The sequence below is a fragment of the Penicillium longicatenatum genome (assembly GCF_028827895.1).
Source record: "Penicillium longicatenatum strain IBT 33135 chromosome Unknown contig_3_segment0_segment0, whole genome shotgun sequence".
NCBI lineage: Eukaryota > Fungi > Ascomycota > Eurotiomycetes > Eurotiales > Aspergillaceae > Penicillium > Penicillium longicatenatum.
Genome location: NW_026643121.1, coordinates 2212832 through 2230206, shown reverse-complemented (window position 1 = coordinate 2230206; position 17375 = coordinate 2212832). Strand labels below are relative to the sequence as shown.

Below are 17375 nucleotides of genomic sequence, written 5' to 3'. Positions count from 1 at the left end.
TTGATACCTTGCTACTCTGTCACAATATTTCTTATTTCTTATTTCTTATTTCTTATTTCTTATTTCTTATTTCTTATTTCTTATTTCTTATTTCTTATTTCTTATTTCTTATTTCTTATTTCTTATTTCTTATTTCTTATTTCTTATTTCTTATTTCTTATTTCTTATTTCTTATTTCTTATTTCTTATTTCTTATTTCTTATTTCTTATTTCTTATTTCTTATTTCTTATTTCTTATTTCTTATTTTTTGTTTTGTTGCATACACTCTCATGTATTTGAGCAGTGGAGTTCTCTGATGCTTTGGGTTGCTATTAGCATAAAAGCCTTAAAGGATGTGAGTGTGCATATCTGGTAGATGGTGTTGCTCATAAAGCATTGCTGGTGCCTTGCGGGTTGTTTCTAAAATCATGCTTCCCGACTGAGGGATATTCAGAGTACAGACCAAATATTATTGCATTTGTCTTGACGACATTCAATCTTTCGAGTCAATTGATGCTAATTTTGGTACCTTGGAAGCACTATCCATGGATGTAACATCCATGCTTATTCACGTAGATTTCAGCTCCCGGCTCTATGCAGAAGTCATAGATGGTGACTCAAGTAACATTAGTGGAATAGTATATTTATACATTTGAAATTGACTGGAGCAAGCCTGACATAATCATCTTCTCGAGGTTGCATGAATCAGACCTCCTTTGAAGCAGCCGTAACCTGAGCTCCTTTTTCAGCTTCCACGCCTTCAATAACCAGGCTCTCTCCTCGCATTGGATCATCCTCCTCAAAATAATCCTTAGGCTCTTTCCATCCAGACTTCTCCATACCCTTAGGCGCCGATACTAAACAACTAAAATAGTACACACCAAAGGCAACCAATAGACCCGTCGGATAGGCAATGTAATAAAATCGCTGAATACCCAACGGTGCCTTGACACCCATCTGATTCAGAAATCCGTAGAAATTAGGCGCCACCGCAATGATATAGGCAATGAATGCCCGCGGATTAAATCCGTACAAATAGCGGTAAAGACTCTCCGGGCGTGCGGTGTACAGTGCAGGGATATTGAGATACCCACGACGAATGAGATAGTAATCGCAGATCAAGATACCTGTGATGGCGGACAGGAAGATCTGGTAGGATGAGAGGAAGGTGATGAAGATGGCGGCTGTGGAGAGGAGATACCATGGACAGATTGCGTATGAGAGGACTAAGACTGTTAGTTGTGATGATTGGAAAATATGAGTAGATGATTTTGCTCCTACCGGCGCAGATAAAGAATCCTCGTTTGATTGTGATGTATCGAGGCATCAATGCAGCGATGTCATTTCCGGCACTAGGATCGTCAGTCTTTAGTTCCTTTGTTGGAAGGAGATATGTTCATACGGAATCGAGTTCTCGAAGATTGCAGAGAAGACAGTGGAGTAAACAAAAGCCAGTGAGATAAAAGCGCAGGCTGCGCGGTTACCATGGGTGTAGCGCTCGCCATCCATCAACTTGTCCAAGAAGGTCAAGGGGCTCCAAATCAGCTACATGCGATATTAGCCTGGGTCAGTCAATGAGGAACTATGAATATATGGTACCTCTCCGAAGATGGACTTGCTCGCTGCAGCAATCAAGTTGCCCAAAATAGCCACAAGGAGATTTGACACTGGGAAGCTGATGATCTGGCCAATGAGCACATCATTAGGCTTTCTCGCATAACGCTGCATATCTGCCGCGTTGGAAATAAAGGTGCCACAGCTAGCCAGTCCCAAAAAGAAGAACTTGAAGATCAGGTAACTCTTTTCCGTGCCCTGCACTGTTGAAGGGGCATGGAGAGTAGCCACAAACTTCGATGATCCCCCCGACAAGGATACGGTCCATCCCACCATGGCTAAGGTGGCAGCGAAGTAGACAATGACCTTGGCATAGACAAGAGACTTCATTTTCGGGACAGGCACAAACAGAAATGCGCAGTTGACCAGCCTTGCTGAGCATTAGCAACTTGTCCGTGAGACAGAAGGGTTGACATACCAGTAGATAAAGAAGCACATCATCTGGGCCGAAGTCAAGGCCGATTTGGATCCCATCTTATCAGGAATATTTGCAATGGAAGGGAATATCGCATGAAGAAAGACACTACGCGATTGTCAATGGCAGTCTCGGCTTGATCAAAACACGAAGTCATACTATAAACACTGTGCTCCTTGAACAGAGTTGACACCATTCCACACAATCGACATGGCCGCACGATTAAATGTCGGCCACAAGGCACCCCATGATCCAAAGCTGGAGCGACAGAGGACCGGAAAAGGAATCCGATACATGGCACCTCCTCGTCCGTTGAGTGCCATCAAGCACCCAGCCAAGATCTGGCCCCCAAATGAACAGGCAATAGCTTCCCACATCGTCAGGCCCATGGCCATCCCGGTGGAAGCACTGTACAAGTTGCTCACATTGGCAGTGGCGGACCACCAGAAAACTATGTAGGTCAGTTGTGACCACGTTCGATCCTTGACTGGTACTGGGCGGATAGAGTCGTTATCGAGCATGTCAACGGGGCGCGGGACACCATCGTGGTCAACGCTCTTGACGAGCAACTGTTCATGAAGTCGCGTTAGTTTGGAGATCATTTTGCAAGCTTCCAATACGTGGATAGCGATTTTGGTCGACTCATTGAAGAAGGAAGAAGTCTGTGAAACATCGAGGAGACTGACATTCATAAATGCAACCCCATAGCTGAAGCCAAGATTCCAAGGGATTTAGGGCTACGCCACCCAAGTGACCCCGATAAGAGACTCCAGTCATCGCTCTTTGATACCTCCCAGTCAAATGATAAGAAGATACAGGATTGAAGATTTGTATGCGGTCGAGATATTCTTATCAGAGCCAAGAGTCACACTTGATACGCCTATCTGCCACGAGCGGGGGGACCTTAGCGTCTTGTATACCTGCATAAATCCGATACCCCTCACACCTGACCGTGCATCTAACCAATCTATTCATCTGCCATGGCGCAATACACTCAGGTAGAGCTTCTCACTCTCAACGGCTCGGAATTCCGTCGTGTTTCCACCGCGCCACCTCGGCCGCCTACTGAAGATGAGATCCCAGTAATTGACCTCGGCGCAATTGATGACGATCTGGAAGCTAGAGAGCGCATCGCATCGCAGGTAAAAGCCGCAGCCGAAAACACAGGGTTTTTTTATATCAAGAACCATGGCATCCCAGAAGAGCTCATCGAAAGAGCCCTAGCAAGTGCGAAAGCATTCTTCAGCCAGACAGACGACGAAAAAGACCGGGTCTCCCATAAGAGATTCCAACATTTCAATGGGTACCACGGTGTGGGAAGTACGCAGGTCAACAAAAGAGAAACAAAAGGTTCGCTCGCACCTTACTTGCCAATATATCACCAACTCACCATCCTTAGATCGCAAAGAAACCTTTTCCCTACGCTACAACCCTATCAACGACCCTACAATCGCCGACCCCACCCCCCTCCTCACGAACGCGAACTACGCATACAGCGACGACTCCTGCCTGTGGGAGGGAACGTCTCACATCGCAGACTTCAAAGAAACAACCATTCAATTCTGGCAAACACGCCTTACACTAGCCCGTAAGATGATCCGCATCTTCGCTCTAGCCCTAGGCATGCCAGAAAATTATTTCGACGAAGTAACCACAAACCCCGGCGCAGACGGTCTCTACGTTCACTACCCCGGCTCCGCAGAGCCTGTCCCCTCGGATGCAGAAACGGACGTCGGAATTGGCTCGCACACCGATATCCAATGCGTCACGCTTCTCTGGCAGGATATGTCGGGTGGTCTGCAGGTGCTATCTGCCAGCGATGAATGGCTCGATGCCAAGCCCATCCCCGGCACGCTAGTGGTTAATATTGGGGATTTTTTGCAAAGGCTTTCTAACAATCGGTTTAAGTCTACTGTGCATCGGGTTTATAATCGGCAGACCAAGTCGCGGTACTCGATGCCGTTTTTCTTGGGCTTTAATCCTGATTCGGTCTGTCGGGTCGTGCCTAGTTGTGTTGATGATCAACACCCGGCTTTGTATGAGCCTGTATCTTGTGGGAAGGTATGTAATGCCCTTATGGGATAATCTTGGACCTTATGCTTGGAAACTGACTTTGCTAGTGGCACCGAGATCGACTTGCACTTTCCCAGGGGAGGACAATAGCTGCGTGAGCTCAATTGGGATTTTGGATTATTTAAATGAGCTTTTCAATAGTCCATAAGATAATCAGCTATAGATGATGCGGGGATGTAGACAGTCTAGCGCAATTTCCCCTTCATAATTTGATTAAATCCGGGGAATCGGGGAATCAGCTTGAGGATCCACTCTTTTAAGCTGGACGGAGAGCCTCACCCATTCGAAACAAGAATCATGGAAGATGCCAGTGGCTTGCATGGGACCACTATTATCTAAACAAGAACTTGAAAACGAAATCCAAAACCGGGCGAAAGTAGGCGGTTCCGCCGGGAATGTGACCGACCATCGACGTAAGAAAGATGATGCCAATGACGTCGATGATACCAGGGATCGGCCAAACCATAACCAAGTATTTGACTATAAAAAGCAGCCGAGCGGCGACCAACAGGAGCTTTATTTTAATCACATTCAAGCTCTGAATAACTGCACCATTCAAATTCTCAATACCATATACCTATCCAATATCCTATCCTATCCTCTCCGCCCAACTACATTCACCATGTCCGCCCGCTTCATTACCCTCGCCAAGTCCCGTGTGGCAACCTCTGCCCCGAGCTCCATTGCCATTCGGTCGATCTCATCGACTGCTAGGCTGCAGAAGGGGCCTGTTGAAACGGCCAAGGATACACTCAAGAAGACCGATCGGATGGTGTCTGATGCCGCGGTTGGTGGTATCGACAAGGGCGGTATGTGATGTGTTCATGAATGAACATCAATATGCAAATGCTAATCAATCTCTTATAGAGGAAGTTGCTGGCAAGATGAAGGAGGCTGTCGGCGGCGCGAAGGAGGAGGCCAAGACCAAGGCCGGAGACGTCAAGGGCAATGCGTCCGAGTATGAGGGCAAGGTCAAGGGCACAGCCGAGGAGGTTGCGGGCAAGGCCAAGGGAAAGGCAAACGAGGCCGCTGGCAAGGCTAAGGAGCACCTCAGCTGAAGGTGTCCCGACGAATGAAGTTACGTGAATTTATTTTAAAATTGTACATCATGCAGGAACAATCAGCTTAATGAATAAGAAATTAAGGCTCAATAATCAACTCCAAATTTGCAAGTAAAACCAGAACCGGCCAGATAAATTTCATGACTCCATGCCGTCTATGCCTTCCATACCACCCAGATCTTCCCAGAAGCTACTAAAGTCCACGTTCTCTTCAGTGAACATCTGTTGTGCTTTTAGCATGGCCGATTTCTGCCTTTCCGGGGTGAAGCCGCCAGGCTGGGAGCTCTCCCACTGTACCACCTCGACCCAGCGGAAAAACAGGTCCTCCTTTCCCATCGCAGTGAGCTTCTCCTGGAAAGCCAAGATCTGATCTCGCTGCGCCGAGCGCTGCCGATTAGCATGGGTGTTTTCGTCGCCGACACGCCAAATCAACCACCCGTCAGCATCGGTATGCACGAGCACCGCAGTGCGGAACTCATCCAGCTGCACGCCATCGCCCTTACGGATACGATCGACCAAACCATGCGCGCGGACCATCGCGGAATAGTCAAGGTTCCAGTCATCATCGACAAGCAGAAACCCGGTTTTACCAATCCGCTCAGGCGTAACTGCAGCAACGATCTTGTCGCGCATGGCTTCATTGTCGCGGATCCACTTGTTCCGCTCGAGTTTCTTGCTCCAATTGCGGTGACTGCGGCGAACGATGATTTCCCGATCCTGGAAACCGACTGAACGACGCCAGAGTGCGGGACCGAAGATGAAGTTAATGGGCCAGCTTAGGAACTGCGTTAAGAGGAAGTAGTCGATGAAGAGGGTGCCTGTTCGGCGGAGGATGAGTTGTGCCATGTGCAGCCATGAGGTCGTGGACTCGTCAACGGTCAGAGAGCTTTGGAACCCGAAGAAGGTCTTTATGAGGGCTGGGTAGGTGCTGATTCCGAAGTACACCCGCACTGCGATCGCGGCAGTAACCACTATGTTCATTACCAAGGGCACAAGAAAAGTCTGCCATTTCAGGTCGGTCCCTGTTGTGTCGATATGGATCAGGTAGACCTCGTCAGAGGACAGCGGTTTCACGAACGGCTCGAGTATAGAGGGGACTTTGATGAAGGGAGGGATCGGGCCGGAGGATGCGGAGCTTGGAGTAGATGTGCCTGACGAGCCTGGAGTTGATGCGGGCGTCTTGCGGCGAGTGGATTTCTTCGCCATGATGAAGATCGGGGATCCTTGAGGCTCGAGTACTTCGAGGTCGTGGGTTGCTTAAAAGCTGAGATATTGCCGGAGCTCGCTCGACCGATCTTTTCTTATTGGAAACGCGTGTCTGCAGATGATCAAAGCAAGTGGGCGGGTCACATGTCAAGGCAAAGTCACCAAGCTTGTTCGCGTGATATTGAAAGCACGAGGAGAAGTGTGCGTAGGGTTCGTAGTCCGAGACAGAACGTACAAAGTCCAGAGTCTTGAGTTCCAGAGTGGATCATTGATGGAAATTGTTAAATGCCTATGAAGCTACTAACCCCATCGGGCAATGCGGGATCTCCAAGTTATTTACCTTAAGAAACCTGGGAACTTAATCTTTACGCAACATCCGATTGCGTATTAGACAGAATAATTCCCCTTCCTCTGCGCAAGGGAGGTGTTTTTTCTTCGCCATGTCAACTTCTCACGACCGAATTTCACTCGCGCGTCATAATTATCCTCAGTCACCCTTCAACCGCGCGCGCGAACCCAACTACGAATTCGATCTAGATACTTCCAACTTCCCCACCCCCTCGAAGCAAAATGGATCACGCCCTCGACAGAATTACCGAACAAGCACATTAGCCGGAGCATATCGAGCCGCGTCGGGTTCGTCGATGGAGGAAGGCGCGCTAGGCTCGTTCACGAGTCCTCGGCGGACGCGGCAACCAGTCGACGCGCTTTCACCCTATTCCGACAGATCGAATCCCCCGGAAGAGCTCGTGGATGCATACCGAAGAATTGAGGAAGATGGGTCGCTAGCAGAATATGTGGCCTCAGATGGATGGGAAGCACCGCTGACAAGTCGCTCCCCATCTCAAACAAGGGATCGTGACTACGGAGTCGCTCGTCATGGACTCGCAATTTCAGAGCCGAGTCTATTCAGCGATACTGGACGACCTTCTCCGCGCCGGAGGACTACCGATTACACCAAAGATGAGCAGCGCCTCAGACGCGTGACCGGCAAGGATTCTCCCGTGTTTAGCAAGGCCAAGGTTGGCGCACGACCGCAATTGACGGCGGATAATCTGCAACGGCGCGAGGAGGAAGAATACCAGAGCCAGATTTTATCGGAGGAAGAAGACAACGGGCACGGCCCTTCACTGAATCTACCAGCTGCCTGGGGAACTCGAGCCACACGTCGACCGGAGTGGCTTCGGAAAGTCAGCCAGCGGAGTGTTTCAGATCCAGAACTACCAGAAGAGAGGCCAGAAGAGAGGCCGGAGGAGAGGGTGGAAGAAGAAATTCCAAATAACCGAGTCATCGAATCGGTATCGAAGACCAGATCAGAGGACTACCCGGTCTCCAAACCTCGCCTCTCTGCCCGTTCGCTGGAGCGGAGCCGTAGCACGAGTCGAAATGCCCTGGAGGAGCGCACAACCAACCCGCATGTGCAAGACGTGCAGCAGTCTCACGAGAAGCCGAAAGAAAATACGTTTGACAAGGACCACGATGTGCCAGGTCAAGGCGATCCTATTCCGAACACACCTATCGTGGTTTACAAAAGCTCAACCTTTACAAAACCAAGTCCGACAAAGCGAGATTCCCAGGAATTGCTTCGTCGATTATCCAGAACCGAAAGCCCAAAACTGGATCAAATGCAGACCCCAGATCCACCAAAGCTTTTCCAGTCACGCATCTATGACAAAACGCCTCGAGTCACAGGTGCATGGATCGATACTCCTATGACGGAGAAAGTGGCCCCGATCCCGAGCGATCTGGTCAAGGATATCGTTCCTCCCGCGGCACCAAAGCAAACTGAACCCCCAGTTGAGAAAAGCAAACCTCCAGTGGTAGACTCAGCCCCAGCTCAACCAAAAAATGCAAAGAAGGAAACGAACATCACAAAGGAGTCTCCCAAGGAGGAACCAAACCCAATGAAAGAGTCGAAACCAACCAAACAGTTAAGACCTCAGGTCCTTCGCCCTAAGCTGCCAAAGAGTGGACTTGAGACAGTCATTGAGGATGTCAACTCTGGAAAGGAGACACTTGATCTAGGGGATGATACAATCGAGTCTCTTCAGGCGATTATGGAGGATCCAATGGAATTGAAAACGGAAGAAGAGGAAGAGGCAGCTTATGAGAAGGAAGTGCTTGAAAAACTAGCAATCGCTAGATCGAATGGACAAAACTCTGTCGATCTGGACCGGCTAAATGACAAATTGGCATCCCTCGCAAAAAACATCAACGAGGTAAAGAAAGGCCTCAACAACCTGGAAGAACACGTCAGTCGTGAGGGCACACGCGCGTCGCGACCAAGCACTCCCATCAAAGCCACCCAACCAACACCCAATACTCACGATAATGTCTCGGATTCTGACGGCCGTATTTATGCTGCAATCCCGCTTCCTCAGTTATGGGTACGAGACCCAGTTATCCGCCGCCGCCAGCTCACTAAACTTGGCTGGGTCACGCTGGTATCACTGTCATGGTATGTCATCGAGTGCATGATGGTTGAGCAGTACTCCCACCCGCTCATGGCCGACATTTGTGATGGTTATTGCCTCCAGCCCGATGCACCCGAATTCCCATGGGTGACTGTGACGATGATGTGGCGCTGGTCTCATCTGTCGACCATCCTCATGCCTATCTTCACCGTGGTGCTGGCCATGTTTCGTCTGGTAGCGCAGCTGCTCGGGCTGTGGGATGGCTATGTGGATGAGCCGGCACGTCTGGGCAATCTCATGGGTGAGATCCGTATCAATGGTACTCCAGTCTCATTCCCATGGTTGTCATCTCCCTCTGCGCAGGGCATCCCTGCTCCTCCGCCTCCGCCTCCGCCTCCGCAACAGCCCGTATGGACGCCGACCCCGCAATATGAGGCCCCTATCAAATGGGGGGACGATGATCAGCCCTCAATTGATGATGATGAATATCTTTAGCTGTTTTGCATGGTCTGGGTGACTTTTGGTCACATATAAGGGTTTCGGGAAAGGCGCAAGTTGCAGGGACAGGGCTGGAGTTAGCGTATAACAAATGACCAGCTCAATGATATATTAGACGCTAGACTTAGTCTATAATGAATCCTAATTTCTAGCTATTTGAAGTTCAAATTACCCACAATCATCTTTCATCAGCTACTCTACCATCCGAGGTATCGGTCTAGCCGTGAATATAAATAAAGAAATGAAATTTCATATTCATTCGTAATATCATGTACAAAGATCTCTACAACAATGAAACCTAAACCTCACAAACGAGCCCTCTCCTGCCACTCCTTCTGCAACACCTCCTCACTCTCAACCCTCCAATTCTTATTCGCACGCAACTTCTCCTCAACCTCCTCATCACTAACCTCACATGCTTTCTCCAAAGGAATCTCTCGTGTTTCCCTCAACTTGAACCCATGCCACGTCAAAACCCCAGTCGGTGTAACCACACCCTTGATAGCACCGGAGCAAAATCCAGCAAGACCCTCGAAGAACTTCTTCGCGGTCGGTGTCGAAAGCATAATATACCCATGACAATGCGGTTTACCCTCGAACATCTCCGCAACAACCGGCACACCAGCCTTATGCATTCTCCTGGCAAGAACCAAGCCCTCGTCTGTCAGACACTCCTCTCCAACAGTAATGAAGACCGGAGGCGCATCCCTCCACAATTCAGGGTCAGCCGCCATCGGCGAGACGAGCGGGTGTTGAGTGATCGATGCATTGCAGAAAGTATCAATACGCGGAGGCGAAGCAGGCCAGACATCATCGGCCGGAAACGCAAATGGCGTGTAGGGCTTAGTGTAGTCTGGTACGTCGACACCTCCGGGCCGGATATCCATGTAATCGAACTTACGGTTGCTCACTACCGAAGGCATGGAGAGTGTGACATCGCACCAGGGTGAGACACCTGCCACACCAGCCGGAAGTTCGATGTTCACTTCCTGTCCATGGAAAGTGATTGGCCGTGAGGCGCGGCGCAGGGTGAGGAGAGTTTGCAGTAAGGCTATAGTCAAGTTTCCGCCTGCAGAATCGCCGGCAATGACGATCTTGTTTGCTGGGACGGGCTCGTGGAGGGAGCCTTTGGGTGGGTGAATGAGCGATAGGTACGCTGTTAGTGCGTCAACAAGAGCGGCTGGGAATGGGTTCTGCGGTGCGAGTCGGTAGCGCACTGAGAGGGCCTGGGCGCCCGTTAGACGGGCTAGATTTGAGACGGGCAAGCGGTGGGTGCATGGGTCCATTAGGCTGTGACAGTAAGTAAATTGTTGACCAGTATGGATGACGGTGGTACTAACATGTATGCACCTCCGTGCAGATACAGGATCGTCATGTCGGATGTGATGTCCTTGCGCAAGGCGCGATATTTTTCTTCTTCGGAGATGTCGGGCTGCGGTTCTTTTTTACCGACTCCACGGCGATATCCAGTCCATTCTGCTTCGACGGCAGTAGTATCAGGGATATCGAATGTCTCCTGTCCAGTTCCAAGTATTTCAATCGCACGGACAACTGCATCGCGTACATCCAACTCGGGCTGGGGCAAAGTGACCTTGGAAACCCACATAGGGCCTTTGATGCCAGGGTCCCGCAGGCTATTCTTCTGCGTTTCGGTCATTGTTTTTCTCTCATCGCCTGCGACGAATGAGCGGATCACCACAGTGATAAGCTCAGTGCGGAGGTCTTGTTTCCCCGACACGGGGGACATGTGAATGCCATGCAAGATAAGCGTTCTCAGGATCAAGGGGATCCGAGTTAACAAAAGTTTGAGCTGCGTGATGGAATGCTTGATTCCACTCATCCTAGGCAACGAGCTTAACCTTGGCTCTTGGAGGTGGGAGAGGGTGAGAAGATATAGAATCTCCAAACCGGTTCCTGGCTATGCCGAGGCAAGAATTTAATGGGTTTAGCGTCGATCCGTACTGCAACAGGTATCCACTGCGACTTAAATCCGAGTTCTTCACCCTTGGAACACCCTTTAATCTTGGGAACTTGGAAACCAATTTACAAGAATTTCCTCAAATGTATCTCCTTTTATTTCATTTCGCCATGAATATATAAATATCATTTATGTACTTGAGATCCCAAAGTTAATATTGACCAAAACCTAGAACGCCACCCATGCAAGAGATCTTATTACTCGACCTCGTTCACCTCATGACCAGATCCAGTCTGCGACTCTACACCCTGACGCTCACTCAGCTTCTTCACACCCTGCTTAGGATGCAGCTCCCTCTGATAAACAGGATGTTCATCACCCTTAAGTCCTGACCCAGTCGGATCCCTCCGAATCAAGAAACTCTGCACACGAGCATCATTCGAAGGCATCTGATTAACAGCGCTCTGCCTCCGCCCACTTAAGAACCGCATGGAGTCCTCACTTACTTCACGAAGGCGCTCCTCGTACCCCGTATTCATCTGACCGATCCACGACGCTTGCACCGCACCACCAAACAACGTAAGTAGAATAATAAGCCGCGTGAATGTGCGATGGTCCACGATATGCTGCTGCTTCCCATTATGCCGGTTATTCCAGCGCTCCCAGTCTTCCCACGTTGCGTTTCCGTAGATATTGACGTCAGGACCGTCCGGACCGGTAGGGTCGGGCCGGGATGCGTGGTTCCATCCTGTACCAAACTTATCGTATGCTGCGCGTTTGACAGGGTCGGAGAGGATCTCGTGGGCTGCGACCACGATTTTGTAGCGCTGGAGTCGAACTTCGGGGGTGATGTCTGCACTGTGGCGGTCTGGGTGGTAGAGTTTTACGAGGTCGTAGTAGCGGGTTTTGGTGTATGTGCCATTCCGTGGAATATTTAAAATGTCATATGGGGTGAATGAGGGGCTCTTTGGCCAGGCATCCTGGTATCCCGAGGTGTCTGATGCGGTGGCATAGCTCCGGGCAGTGGAGGCGAGGTTGAGAATGGAAGATGAACCATTCCGTTGCGAATTTAGTAGCTGGACGCTACCCCAGAGAGTATTAGGCTTCTTGAGCATGGCGTCATTGTTGAGAGAGTATGGGTGACTCCCGATGCTCTCGTAGTTGTGGTGGAATGTGGAGGGGAGGTCTCGCCTTGTCGGATCAATTGGAGCCGGGGAATGATCAAACTAGCCAAACACTGGTCACGAGCCCACCGTTTGCTCGACATATCAGATGAACAGAAGTTGTGACGTCCCTTCAATTTATTGTTTTTCCCTCCCCCCCCCCCAGTTTCAAGGTTTTCTAGTTTAACCTCTGTTTATTTGCTGGTAGATAGCAGTGGCCAAGGCGATCCAGATCTAGGCACTACAGTATCGCGCTTTTGAGTCAACAATTCCAGGCTTTTCCCCGCGCCATCCATGCGGAATTACGGATTGGTTATACATCGGTTAGGCGACTATCTCCTGAGATACGATACAAAAACTCAGAGTTCACAATCCAAAGTGATTTGATTTGAGTGGGTGGGTATCTCGTCGAAGTAAAACCCTCTGAGGGCAAATGTAAAGATCTGTCACAAAACGTTCTTGTCTTTAAAGCAAAGGCACATATAAACCAATATAAACAAGAAGCATCAAAAGAGAAAATAACAGAACACCGTACTACTCCATAGATCAAGAAGAAATAACTCCTCTATTGCGGGCCGTCTTCACGACGGTATTCAAGTGACCACAACTTTTCCCACGGCCGACCTCTTCCTCCTTGTCGTCGGCCAGATGTAGATCTCGAGGGAGGTGACGCTGCCACCTCCCCATTACCACCAGGTATCTGCTGTGTCGAAGGTTGGCCATGATTCGTAGCCTGCTTATAAGGAAGGTTAGCGTATGAATCAATGCACAACCCGAGAAAAGATAGAAGCTGTCTTTTCCTACTTTTCACGGGCCGAAGAGTAGGTCACGGCGAACCTCTTCAAAGATTGGGGCAGATTCGCGCTGAGAGCCAGCAGCGGAAGGGTCGGCATCAGAATCAGGGCGAACAAGGTCGACAGTCGAGTCATTGGCTCTTTGAGAAGGCGTCGGGGTACCCCGTTTAGAATTAGAACTATTGCGACGGCTATCCAGACTTTTGGACAGAGTCTGCGCGACAGTGCTTTCTTCTGTTGGACGTTTGAGGCGAATACTGCCTTTAGCATCTATGGGCGTGGATGCAACAGTTGTCTTGGCGAGCCCTGGCGTAGCAGGTGCGCCGGGCTTCTCTTCTGCGGCATCGAGAAGATACCAACGGAGACCGTCAGATAGCTCAAAGGGATTCTCATCATCGATGGAGGCGGCTTCGCTGGCTCCTCCAAGCGAGTGCCGATCAGGCGCAACACCATTCAGTGACTTTGAAAGGTCTACAACGCGTTCCTCAATTTTGGAAATACGGGCAAGTAACCAGTCACGAGTGTTGAGCTTGTGGGAATCTTGCTCGCGCAGGAAGTAATGCGGCGCGCCCACATTAAAAGCGGCCCATGAACGAATGGCCTGGTTTCGAGTCGGAAGGAATAGGGCCAGGTCGCCTTCTTTGAAAGATCGGTAGGCGATCTTGTCATGAGCTTCACTTTGGATCCGATGATACTTCTCACGATAGCCACGGGCTTCCTTTTGCCACTTACGTGCGAGTAATTCAATGTCTTTCACACGCTTCACAACCACATCCCCAAAAGTGGAAACATCGAATCGAGTAAGGCTTTCCATGAAGGCCGAGAATTTCGCATCTTCTTCCTCTGGGGTTTCGGCTCGCATCCACTCGAGCAGTGCAGTGTCGGGCTTGGCAGAAACAATTCCAGACTGGGCGAGACTTTCGCCGAGTCCAGACGCCGATGCAGTAAGCTTCGATGCTCGCTGGACGATAAGACGTCCGTCCTGCTGGATGATTGCAAACCCTAACTGCTCAAGCATCCGCTCCAACTTATCGACCTGCGAGTAAAGTTGCCGGGACGTCTCGTAACACTTAGTGCCACGGCCTTCATAGCGGTGGAGAGCATATCGTTCTGCTTCTGAGGCAGCCTCGACCTTCTTTTGCCATTCAGATTTCTTGTCCTGCAAGTTCTGAGCCTTGGACTCTGCATCGACGAGCCTCTGTGACAGGTCTGCATGTTTCCGTTCCTCCTCCGCGATTCTCTCACGGAGCGCATCTGAGCCAATCTCTCCCGCCGATACCTGAGAATGCAAAGTACTCAACTTGTTGCGTTCCTGCTCTAGCTCCTGCTTCGTACTGTCCAATTGAGATCGCACTTGAGAAAGTTCTTCAGTCAATTTGGTCACTTCGGCATCACGACCATCAAAGACTTTAACTTGTTCATCCAATTGCGATTGAAGCGTTTGTGTTTTTTCTTCAAGCAACTTGATCTCAGCCATCGCCTTTGATGCATTGTCTTCCGCGGTCTTAGCGTGGATGGACAAACCCTCGGAAAGTACCTCAATGGCGTGAATGACTCCAGTGAGTTCAAGTGGCACGGAGCCTCCAGGAGCAAGGTTCATGAAAGCTGACTGTAGAGCATGGTAGTTGTCTTGGTCTTTCTGGCTCCATGCGTCATTATGGCGCAAAAGGTCGTTGACCTTATTTTGGAGCTCTTGCTCTTTCTCTTGTTGAAATCGGATGCGTTCCTCGAGATCCTTGACCCTTTGAATCTCCTTGGCCGAGCTCGCGTGGGCACTTTGCAAATCAGCCTCGAGCTGATGAATCCGCTCCTCAGCCTCTTGTCTCTCGTGGTCTCGGCTGTCCATAAGCTTATCTAGCTCCTCTTCCATTTCCTCATTGCGATGCCGACACTTCTTCACTTCCGCTTCAAGGTATCTTCGCTCATCCTCGAACTCGCGCTGCCGTGCCTCAAGATTACCAATGAGGTCTTTCTTGGTCGACTGGGCTTCTTGATACTTGTCGGAATTGGTCTGCCGCTCTGTATGAGCCTCTTTTTGAAGTCTCTGCACGGCTTCCCTTTCAGTCATTAGCTCGGCTTCCAGCGAGACTATGCGCTGCACAAGTGCTCTGTCCTCCGGGGACTGCGTCATGGAGACCCGCCTTGATGAAACAGAAGATCGCCTGGAGAGGGTGTCGAGATGCGGAGACGCGGGCGAACTTGGAAAATCTGGCCCAAAATTCCCACTGGACGGCCGACTGAGGTGGCTTTGGCGATGGAGGAGATCTTCTAGTTTACGAACCCGGCTGTCGGAGCCCTTGAGTCGCTCTTCCAATTTTGTCTTTTCATCCTGCAGGCTTCGAACCATATCATCCCCACGGAGCAATATAGAGCTTCGGCTCAAATCGAACACGCTGCCATTCTTGAATGCCTTAGCTCGCCGTCTTTGCTGGCGTGTGGGTGTATCCAGGTCTTTCAATTGCTGAGTTAAGTCATCTGCGATCTTTGGTAGGGCGTGCTTTGACCGTAAATCTTCTATGTAAGCCTCGATTTCTTTCCGAGCTACTTCGGGCCATTCTTCATCCTGCCCTTGGAGATTCACTTCAATCCCAAGTGTTGTAGAGTCCCCAAATGATATGTGATCGCCCATGCTTTTGACCCATTTCTTTCGGCGTCGTTGTTCTTCGTCTCTTAGAACAGCCATCTCTTCTGCCAGGTTCAAGGAATCCGCCTTGATTTTGCCGCTCCACTCGTGACGCCGCACAGACTCTATCAGAATCGAGCCATAGACCATCGGCATCTGAAAGACTGAGTTAATGACTTCAAAAGCATTGGTATTCACGTCAAGATTGATCAGTTGGGTGTGAGTTTCTGCCAGGCGGGACTGCAGGAATGAAATAGTCCGCATGTTTTGAAGAGCCTGTTTCTCTGCAGCGCCACGTCGCCGAATAGAATGCGCGAGAGCTTGCTGAAGATCTGAACCAGCCGCCAACAGAGATGGGAGCAGGTTTTGGGTATGGTTCAGTGCTAGCCTTGAGATATTTGCCAACATCTTCTGATTATTGGGAACCCCAAGGACATGCTCGTAATCCGAACCGATCTTCTTAACAATGGTTACCACCTCAGCGAGCAGGCCCTCGTCCTCTTCAGCGGGGGAAGAATGGGTGTCATCAACCAAGCGTTGGGTATCCGAGGCAATCTCACCGACAGTCTTCTCAATATCTTGCACATGTCCAGCGAAGCGCGGCGATGCAACAGCCGCATCAGCTCCAGCTTGTATAACCTCATTTTCATCAACAAAATCTTTCAGAGTCCCTGTCGGCCGACTGTTGTCTTTCCTGGGTGTGGATGGCCGTCCCAGAAGAGGAAAGTCCTTGCGGGCTGGGATATTCTCTAGCTGTGCCAAAGCATGTTGCCAGCCATCCAGAGCGTTCTGCTGCTCCTCTAGCAAATTAAAGGCCCAAGCATGAGCCTCTGAGAGCCTTTGTTCCAGATTGCCCACGTGAGACTTGAGGTTCTCGAGTGCGACACCCACGGCGCGGTTGATGACATCAGTTCGCTCGTTATGCTCTTGAATTATCTTGTCGATCGTCTCGCAACGACTGGAAAGACCCTGAGCCCATGTCTTCCTTGCCATAAAGAGATTCCGCCATGCCTGCAGGTCGTTCTGGTCGGTAAGGGACGCCGGGGGACTACCTGGCTGAAAGGGTTCGGGTGCAGGAAGCGTCGGGAGTTCGATTTCACCGGATTCGCTCACATATTGTCGGTCGTACACAAATATTTCAGTCTACTCCCACCGCCAACCGTTTATTAGCACGTTCGGTGAGATATGCGGAGATTCGAGGATTAGGTACCTCAGTGGCGAGAGTCTGCGTCTTCACATTCTTTCCTCGGGCAGTCATCAAGATCTGCCTAGGAGGAGGAATCGAAGTATGTCGTACGACCCAAGATTTCAGTGCATCAGGGCTGTAGATGGGGTGGAGTCAGTTTGCGGATGCATAAAGCTAGGGACATCGGAATGGGCATTTCCCCTCATCGAAAACCCGGGGAAGGACCAAAACATACGAAGCAAAGGCTACTGGATCAGCCAGTAGATGCTCACCGGAGTGAGCGATATAGATATGCAAAGACATTTCCCCCTCCTCACCACCGAGCGCGAAAGCTCTAAAATTCAGGGAAGAGGGGAGTGTATCTAGTTAAGTTTAGCAGCGGCTGAAGCTCTTACAGGTGCGTTTCTTCCCCACCGCCTCCAGTCCATAT

General features: G+C 50.1%; 8 protein-coding genes across 8 annotated transcripts; 3 read left to right on the top strand and 5 right to left on the bottom strand.

Moving 5' to 3' along the window:
* Positions 1 to 685: 685 nt before the first annotated feature.
* Positions 686 to 2611, bottom strand: N7484_006198 (nucleobase cation symporter-1 family protein; the record flags this gene model as incomplete). The annotated part of the gene is made up of 6 exons (XM_057116616.1): positions 686 to 1206; positions 1262 to 1332; positions 1383 to 1525; positions 1580 to 1964; positions 2013 to 2117; positions 2169 to 2611. The coding sequence occupies 6 exons, from the start codon at positions 2609 to 2611 to the stop codon at positions 686 to 688; spliced, it is 1668 nt and encodes a 555-aa protein (XP_056972499.1).
* Positions 2612 to 2989: 378 nt separating this feature from the next.
* N7484_006197 (isopenicillin N synthase family dioxygenase) lies at positions 2990 to 4180 on the top strand (the record flags this gene model as incomplete). The annotated part of the gene is made up of 3 exons (XM_057116615.1): positions 2990 to 3329; positions 3409 to 4070; positions 4130 to 4180. The coding sequence occupies 3 exons, from the start codon at positions 2990 to 2992 to the stop codon at positions 4178 to 4180; spliced, it is 1053 nt and encodes a 350-aa protein (XP_056972498.1).
* A 524-nt stretch (positions 4181 to 4704) lies between these two features.
* On the top strand, positions 4705 to 5140 carry N7484_006196 (uncharacterized protein; the record flags this gene model as incomplete). Its single annotated transcript, XM_057116614.1, has 2 exons — positions 4705 to 4891; positions 4950 to 5140. 2 exons carry the CDS (start codon positions 4705 to 4707, stop codon positions 5138 to 5140), a joined length of 378 nt encoding a protein of 125 aa, XP_056972497.1.
* Positions 5141 to 5281: 141 nt separating this feature from the next.
* N7484_006195 (uncharacterized protein) lies at positions 5282 to 6349 on the bottom strand (the record flags this gene model as incomplete). Its single annotated transcript, XM_057116613.1, has 1 exon — positions 5282 to 6349. The coding sequence occupies one exon, from the start codon at positions 6347 to 6349 to the stop codon at positions 5282 to 5284; it is 1068 nt and encodes a 355-aa protein (XP_056972496.1).
* Positions 6350 to 6789: 440 nt separating this feature from the next.
* Positions 6790 to 9258, top strand: N7484_006194 (uncharacterized protein; the record flags this gene model as incomplete). The annotated part of the gene is made up of 1 exon (XM_057116612.1): positions 6790 to 9258. One exon carries the CDS (start codon positions 6790 to 6792, stop codon positions 9256 to 9258), a length of 2469 nt encoding a protein of 822 aa, XP_056972495.1.
* Positions 9259 to 9566: 308 nt separating this feature from the next.
* On the bottom strand, positions 9567 to 11101 carry N7484_006193 (uncharacterized protein; the record flags this gene model as incomplete). Its single annotated transcript, XM_057116611.1, has 2 exons — positions 9567 to 10551; positions 10602 to 11101. The coding sequence occupies 2 exons, from the start codon at positions 11099 to 11101 to the stop codon at positions 9567 to 9569; spliced, it is 1485 nt and encodes a 494-aa protein (XP_056972494.1).
* Positions 11102 to 11436: 335 nt separating this feature from the next.
* N7484_006192 (J domain-containing protein) lies at positions 11437 to 12294 on the bottom strand (the record flags this gene model as incomplete). The annotated part of the gene is made up of 1 exon (XM_057116610.1): positions 11437 to 12294. The coding sequence occupies one exon, from the start codon at positions 12292 to 12294 to the stop codon at positions 11437 to 11439; it is 858 nt and encodes a 285-aa protein (XP_056972493.1).
* An 855-nt stretch (positions 12295 to 13149) lies between these two features.
* atg11 (autophagy protein ATG11) lies at positions 13150 to 17248 on the bottom strand (the record flags this gene model as incomplete). Its single annotated transcript, XM_057116609.1, has 3 exons — positions 13150 to 16902; positions 16970 to 17081; positions 17181 to 17248. The coding sequence occupies 3 exons, from the start codon at positions 17246 to 17248 to the stop codon at positions 13150 to 13152; spliced, it is 3933 nt and encodes a 1310-aa protein (XP_056972492.1).
* Positions 17249 to 17375: the final 127 nt, after the last annotated feature.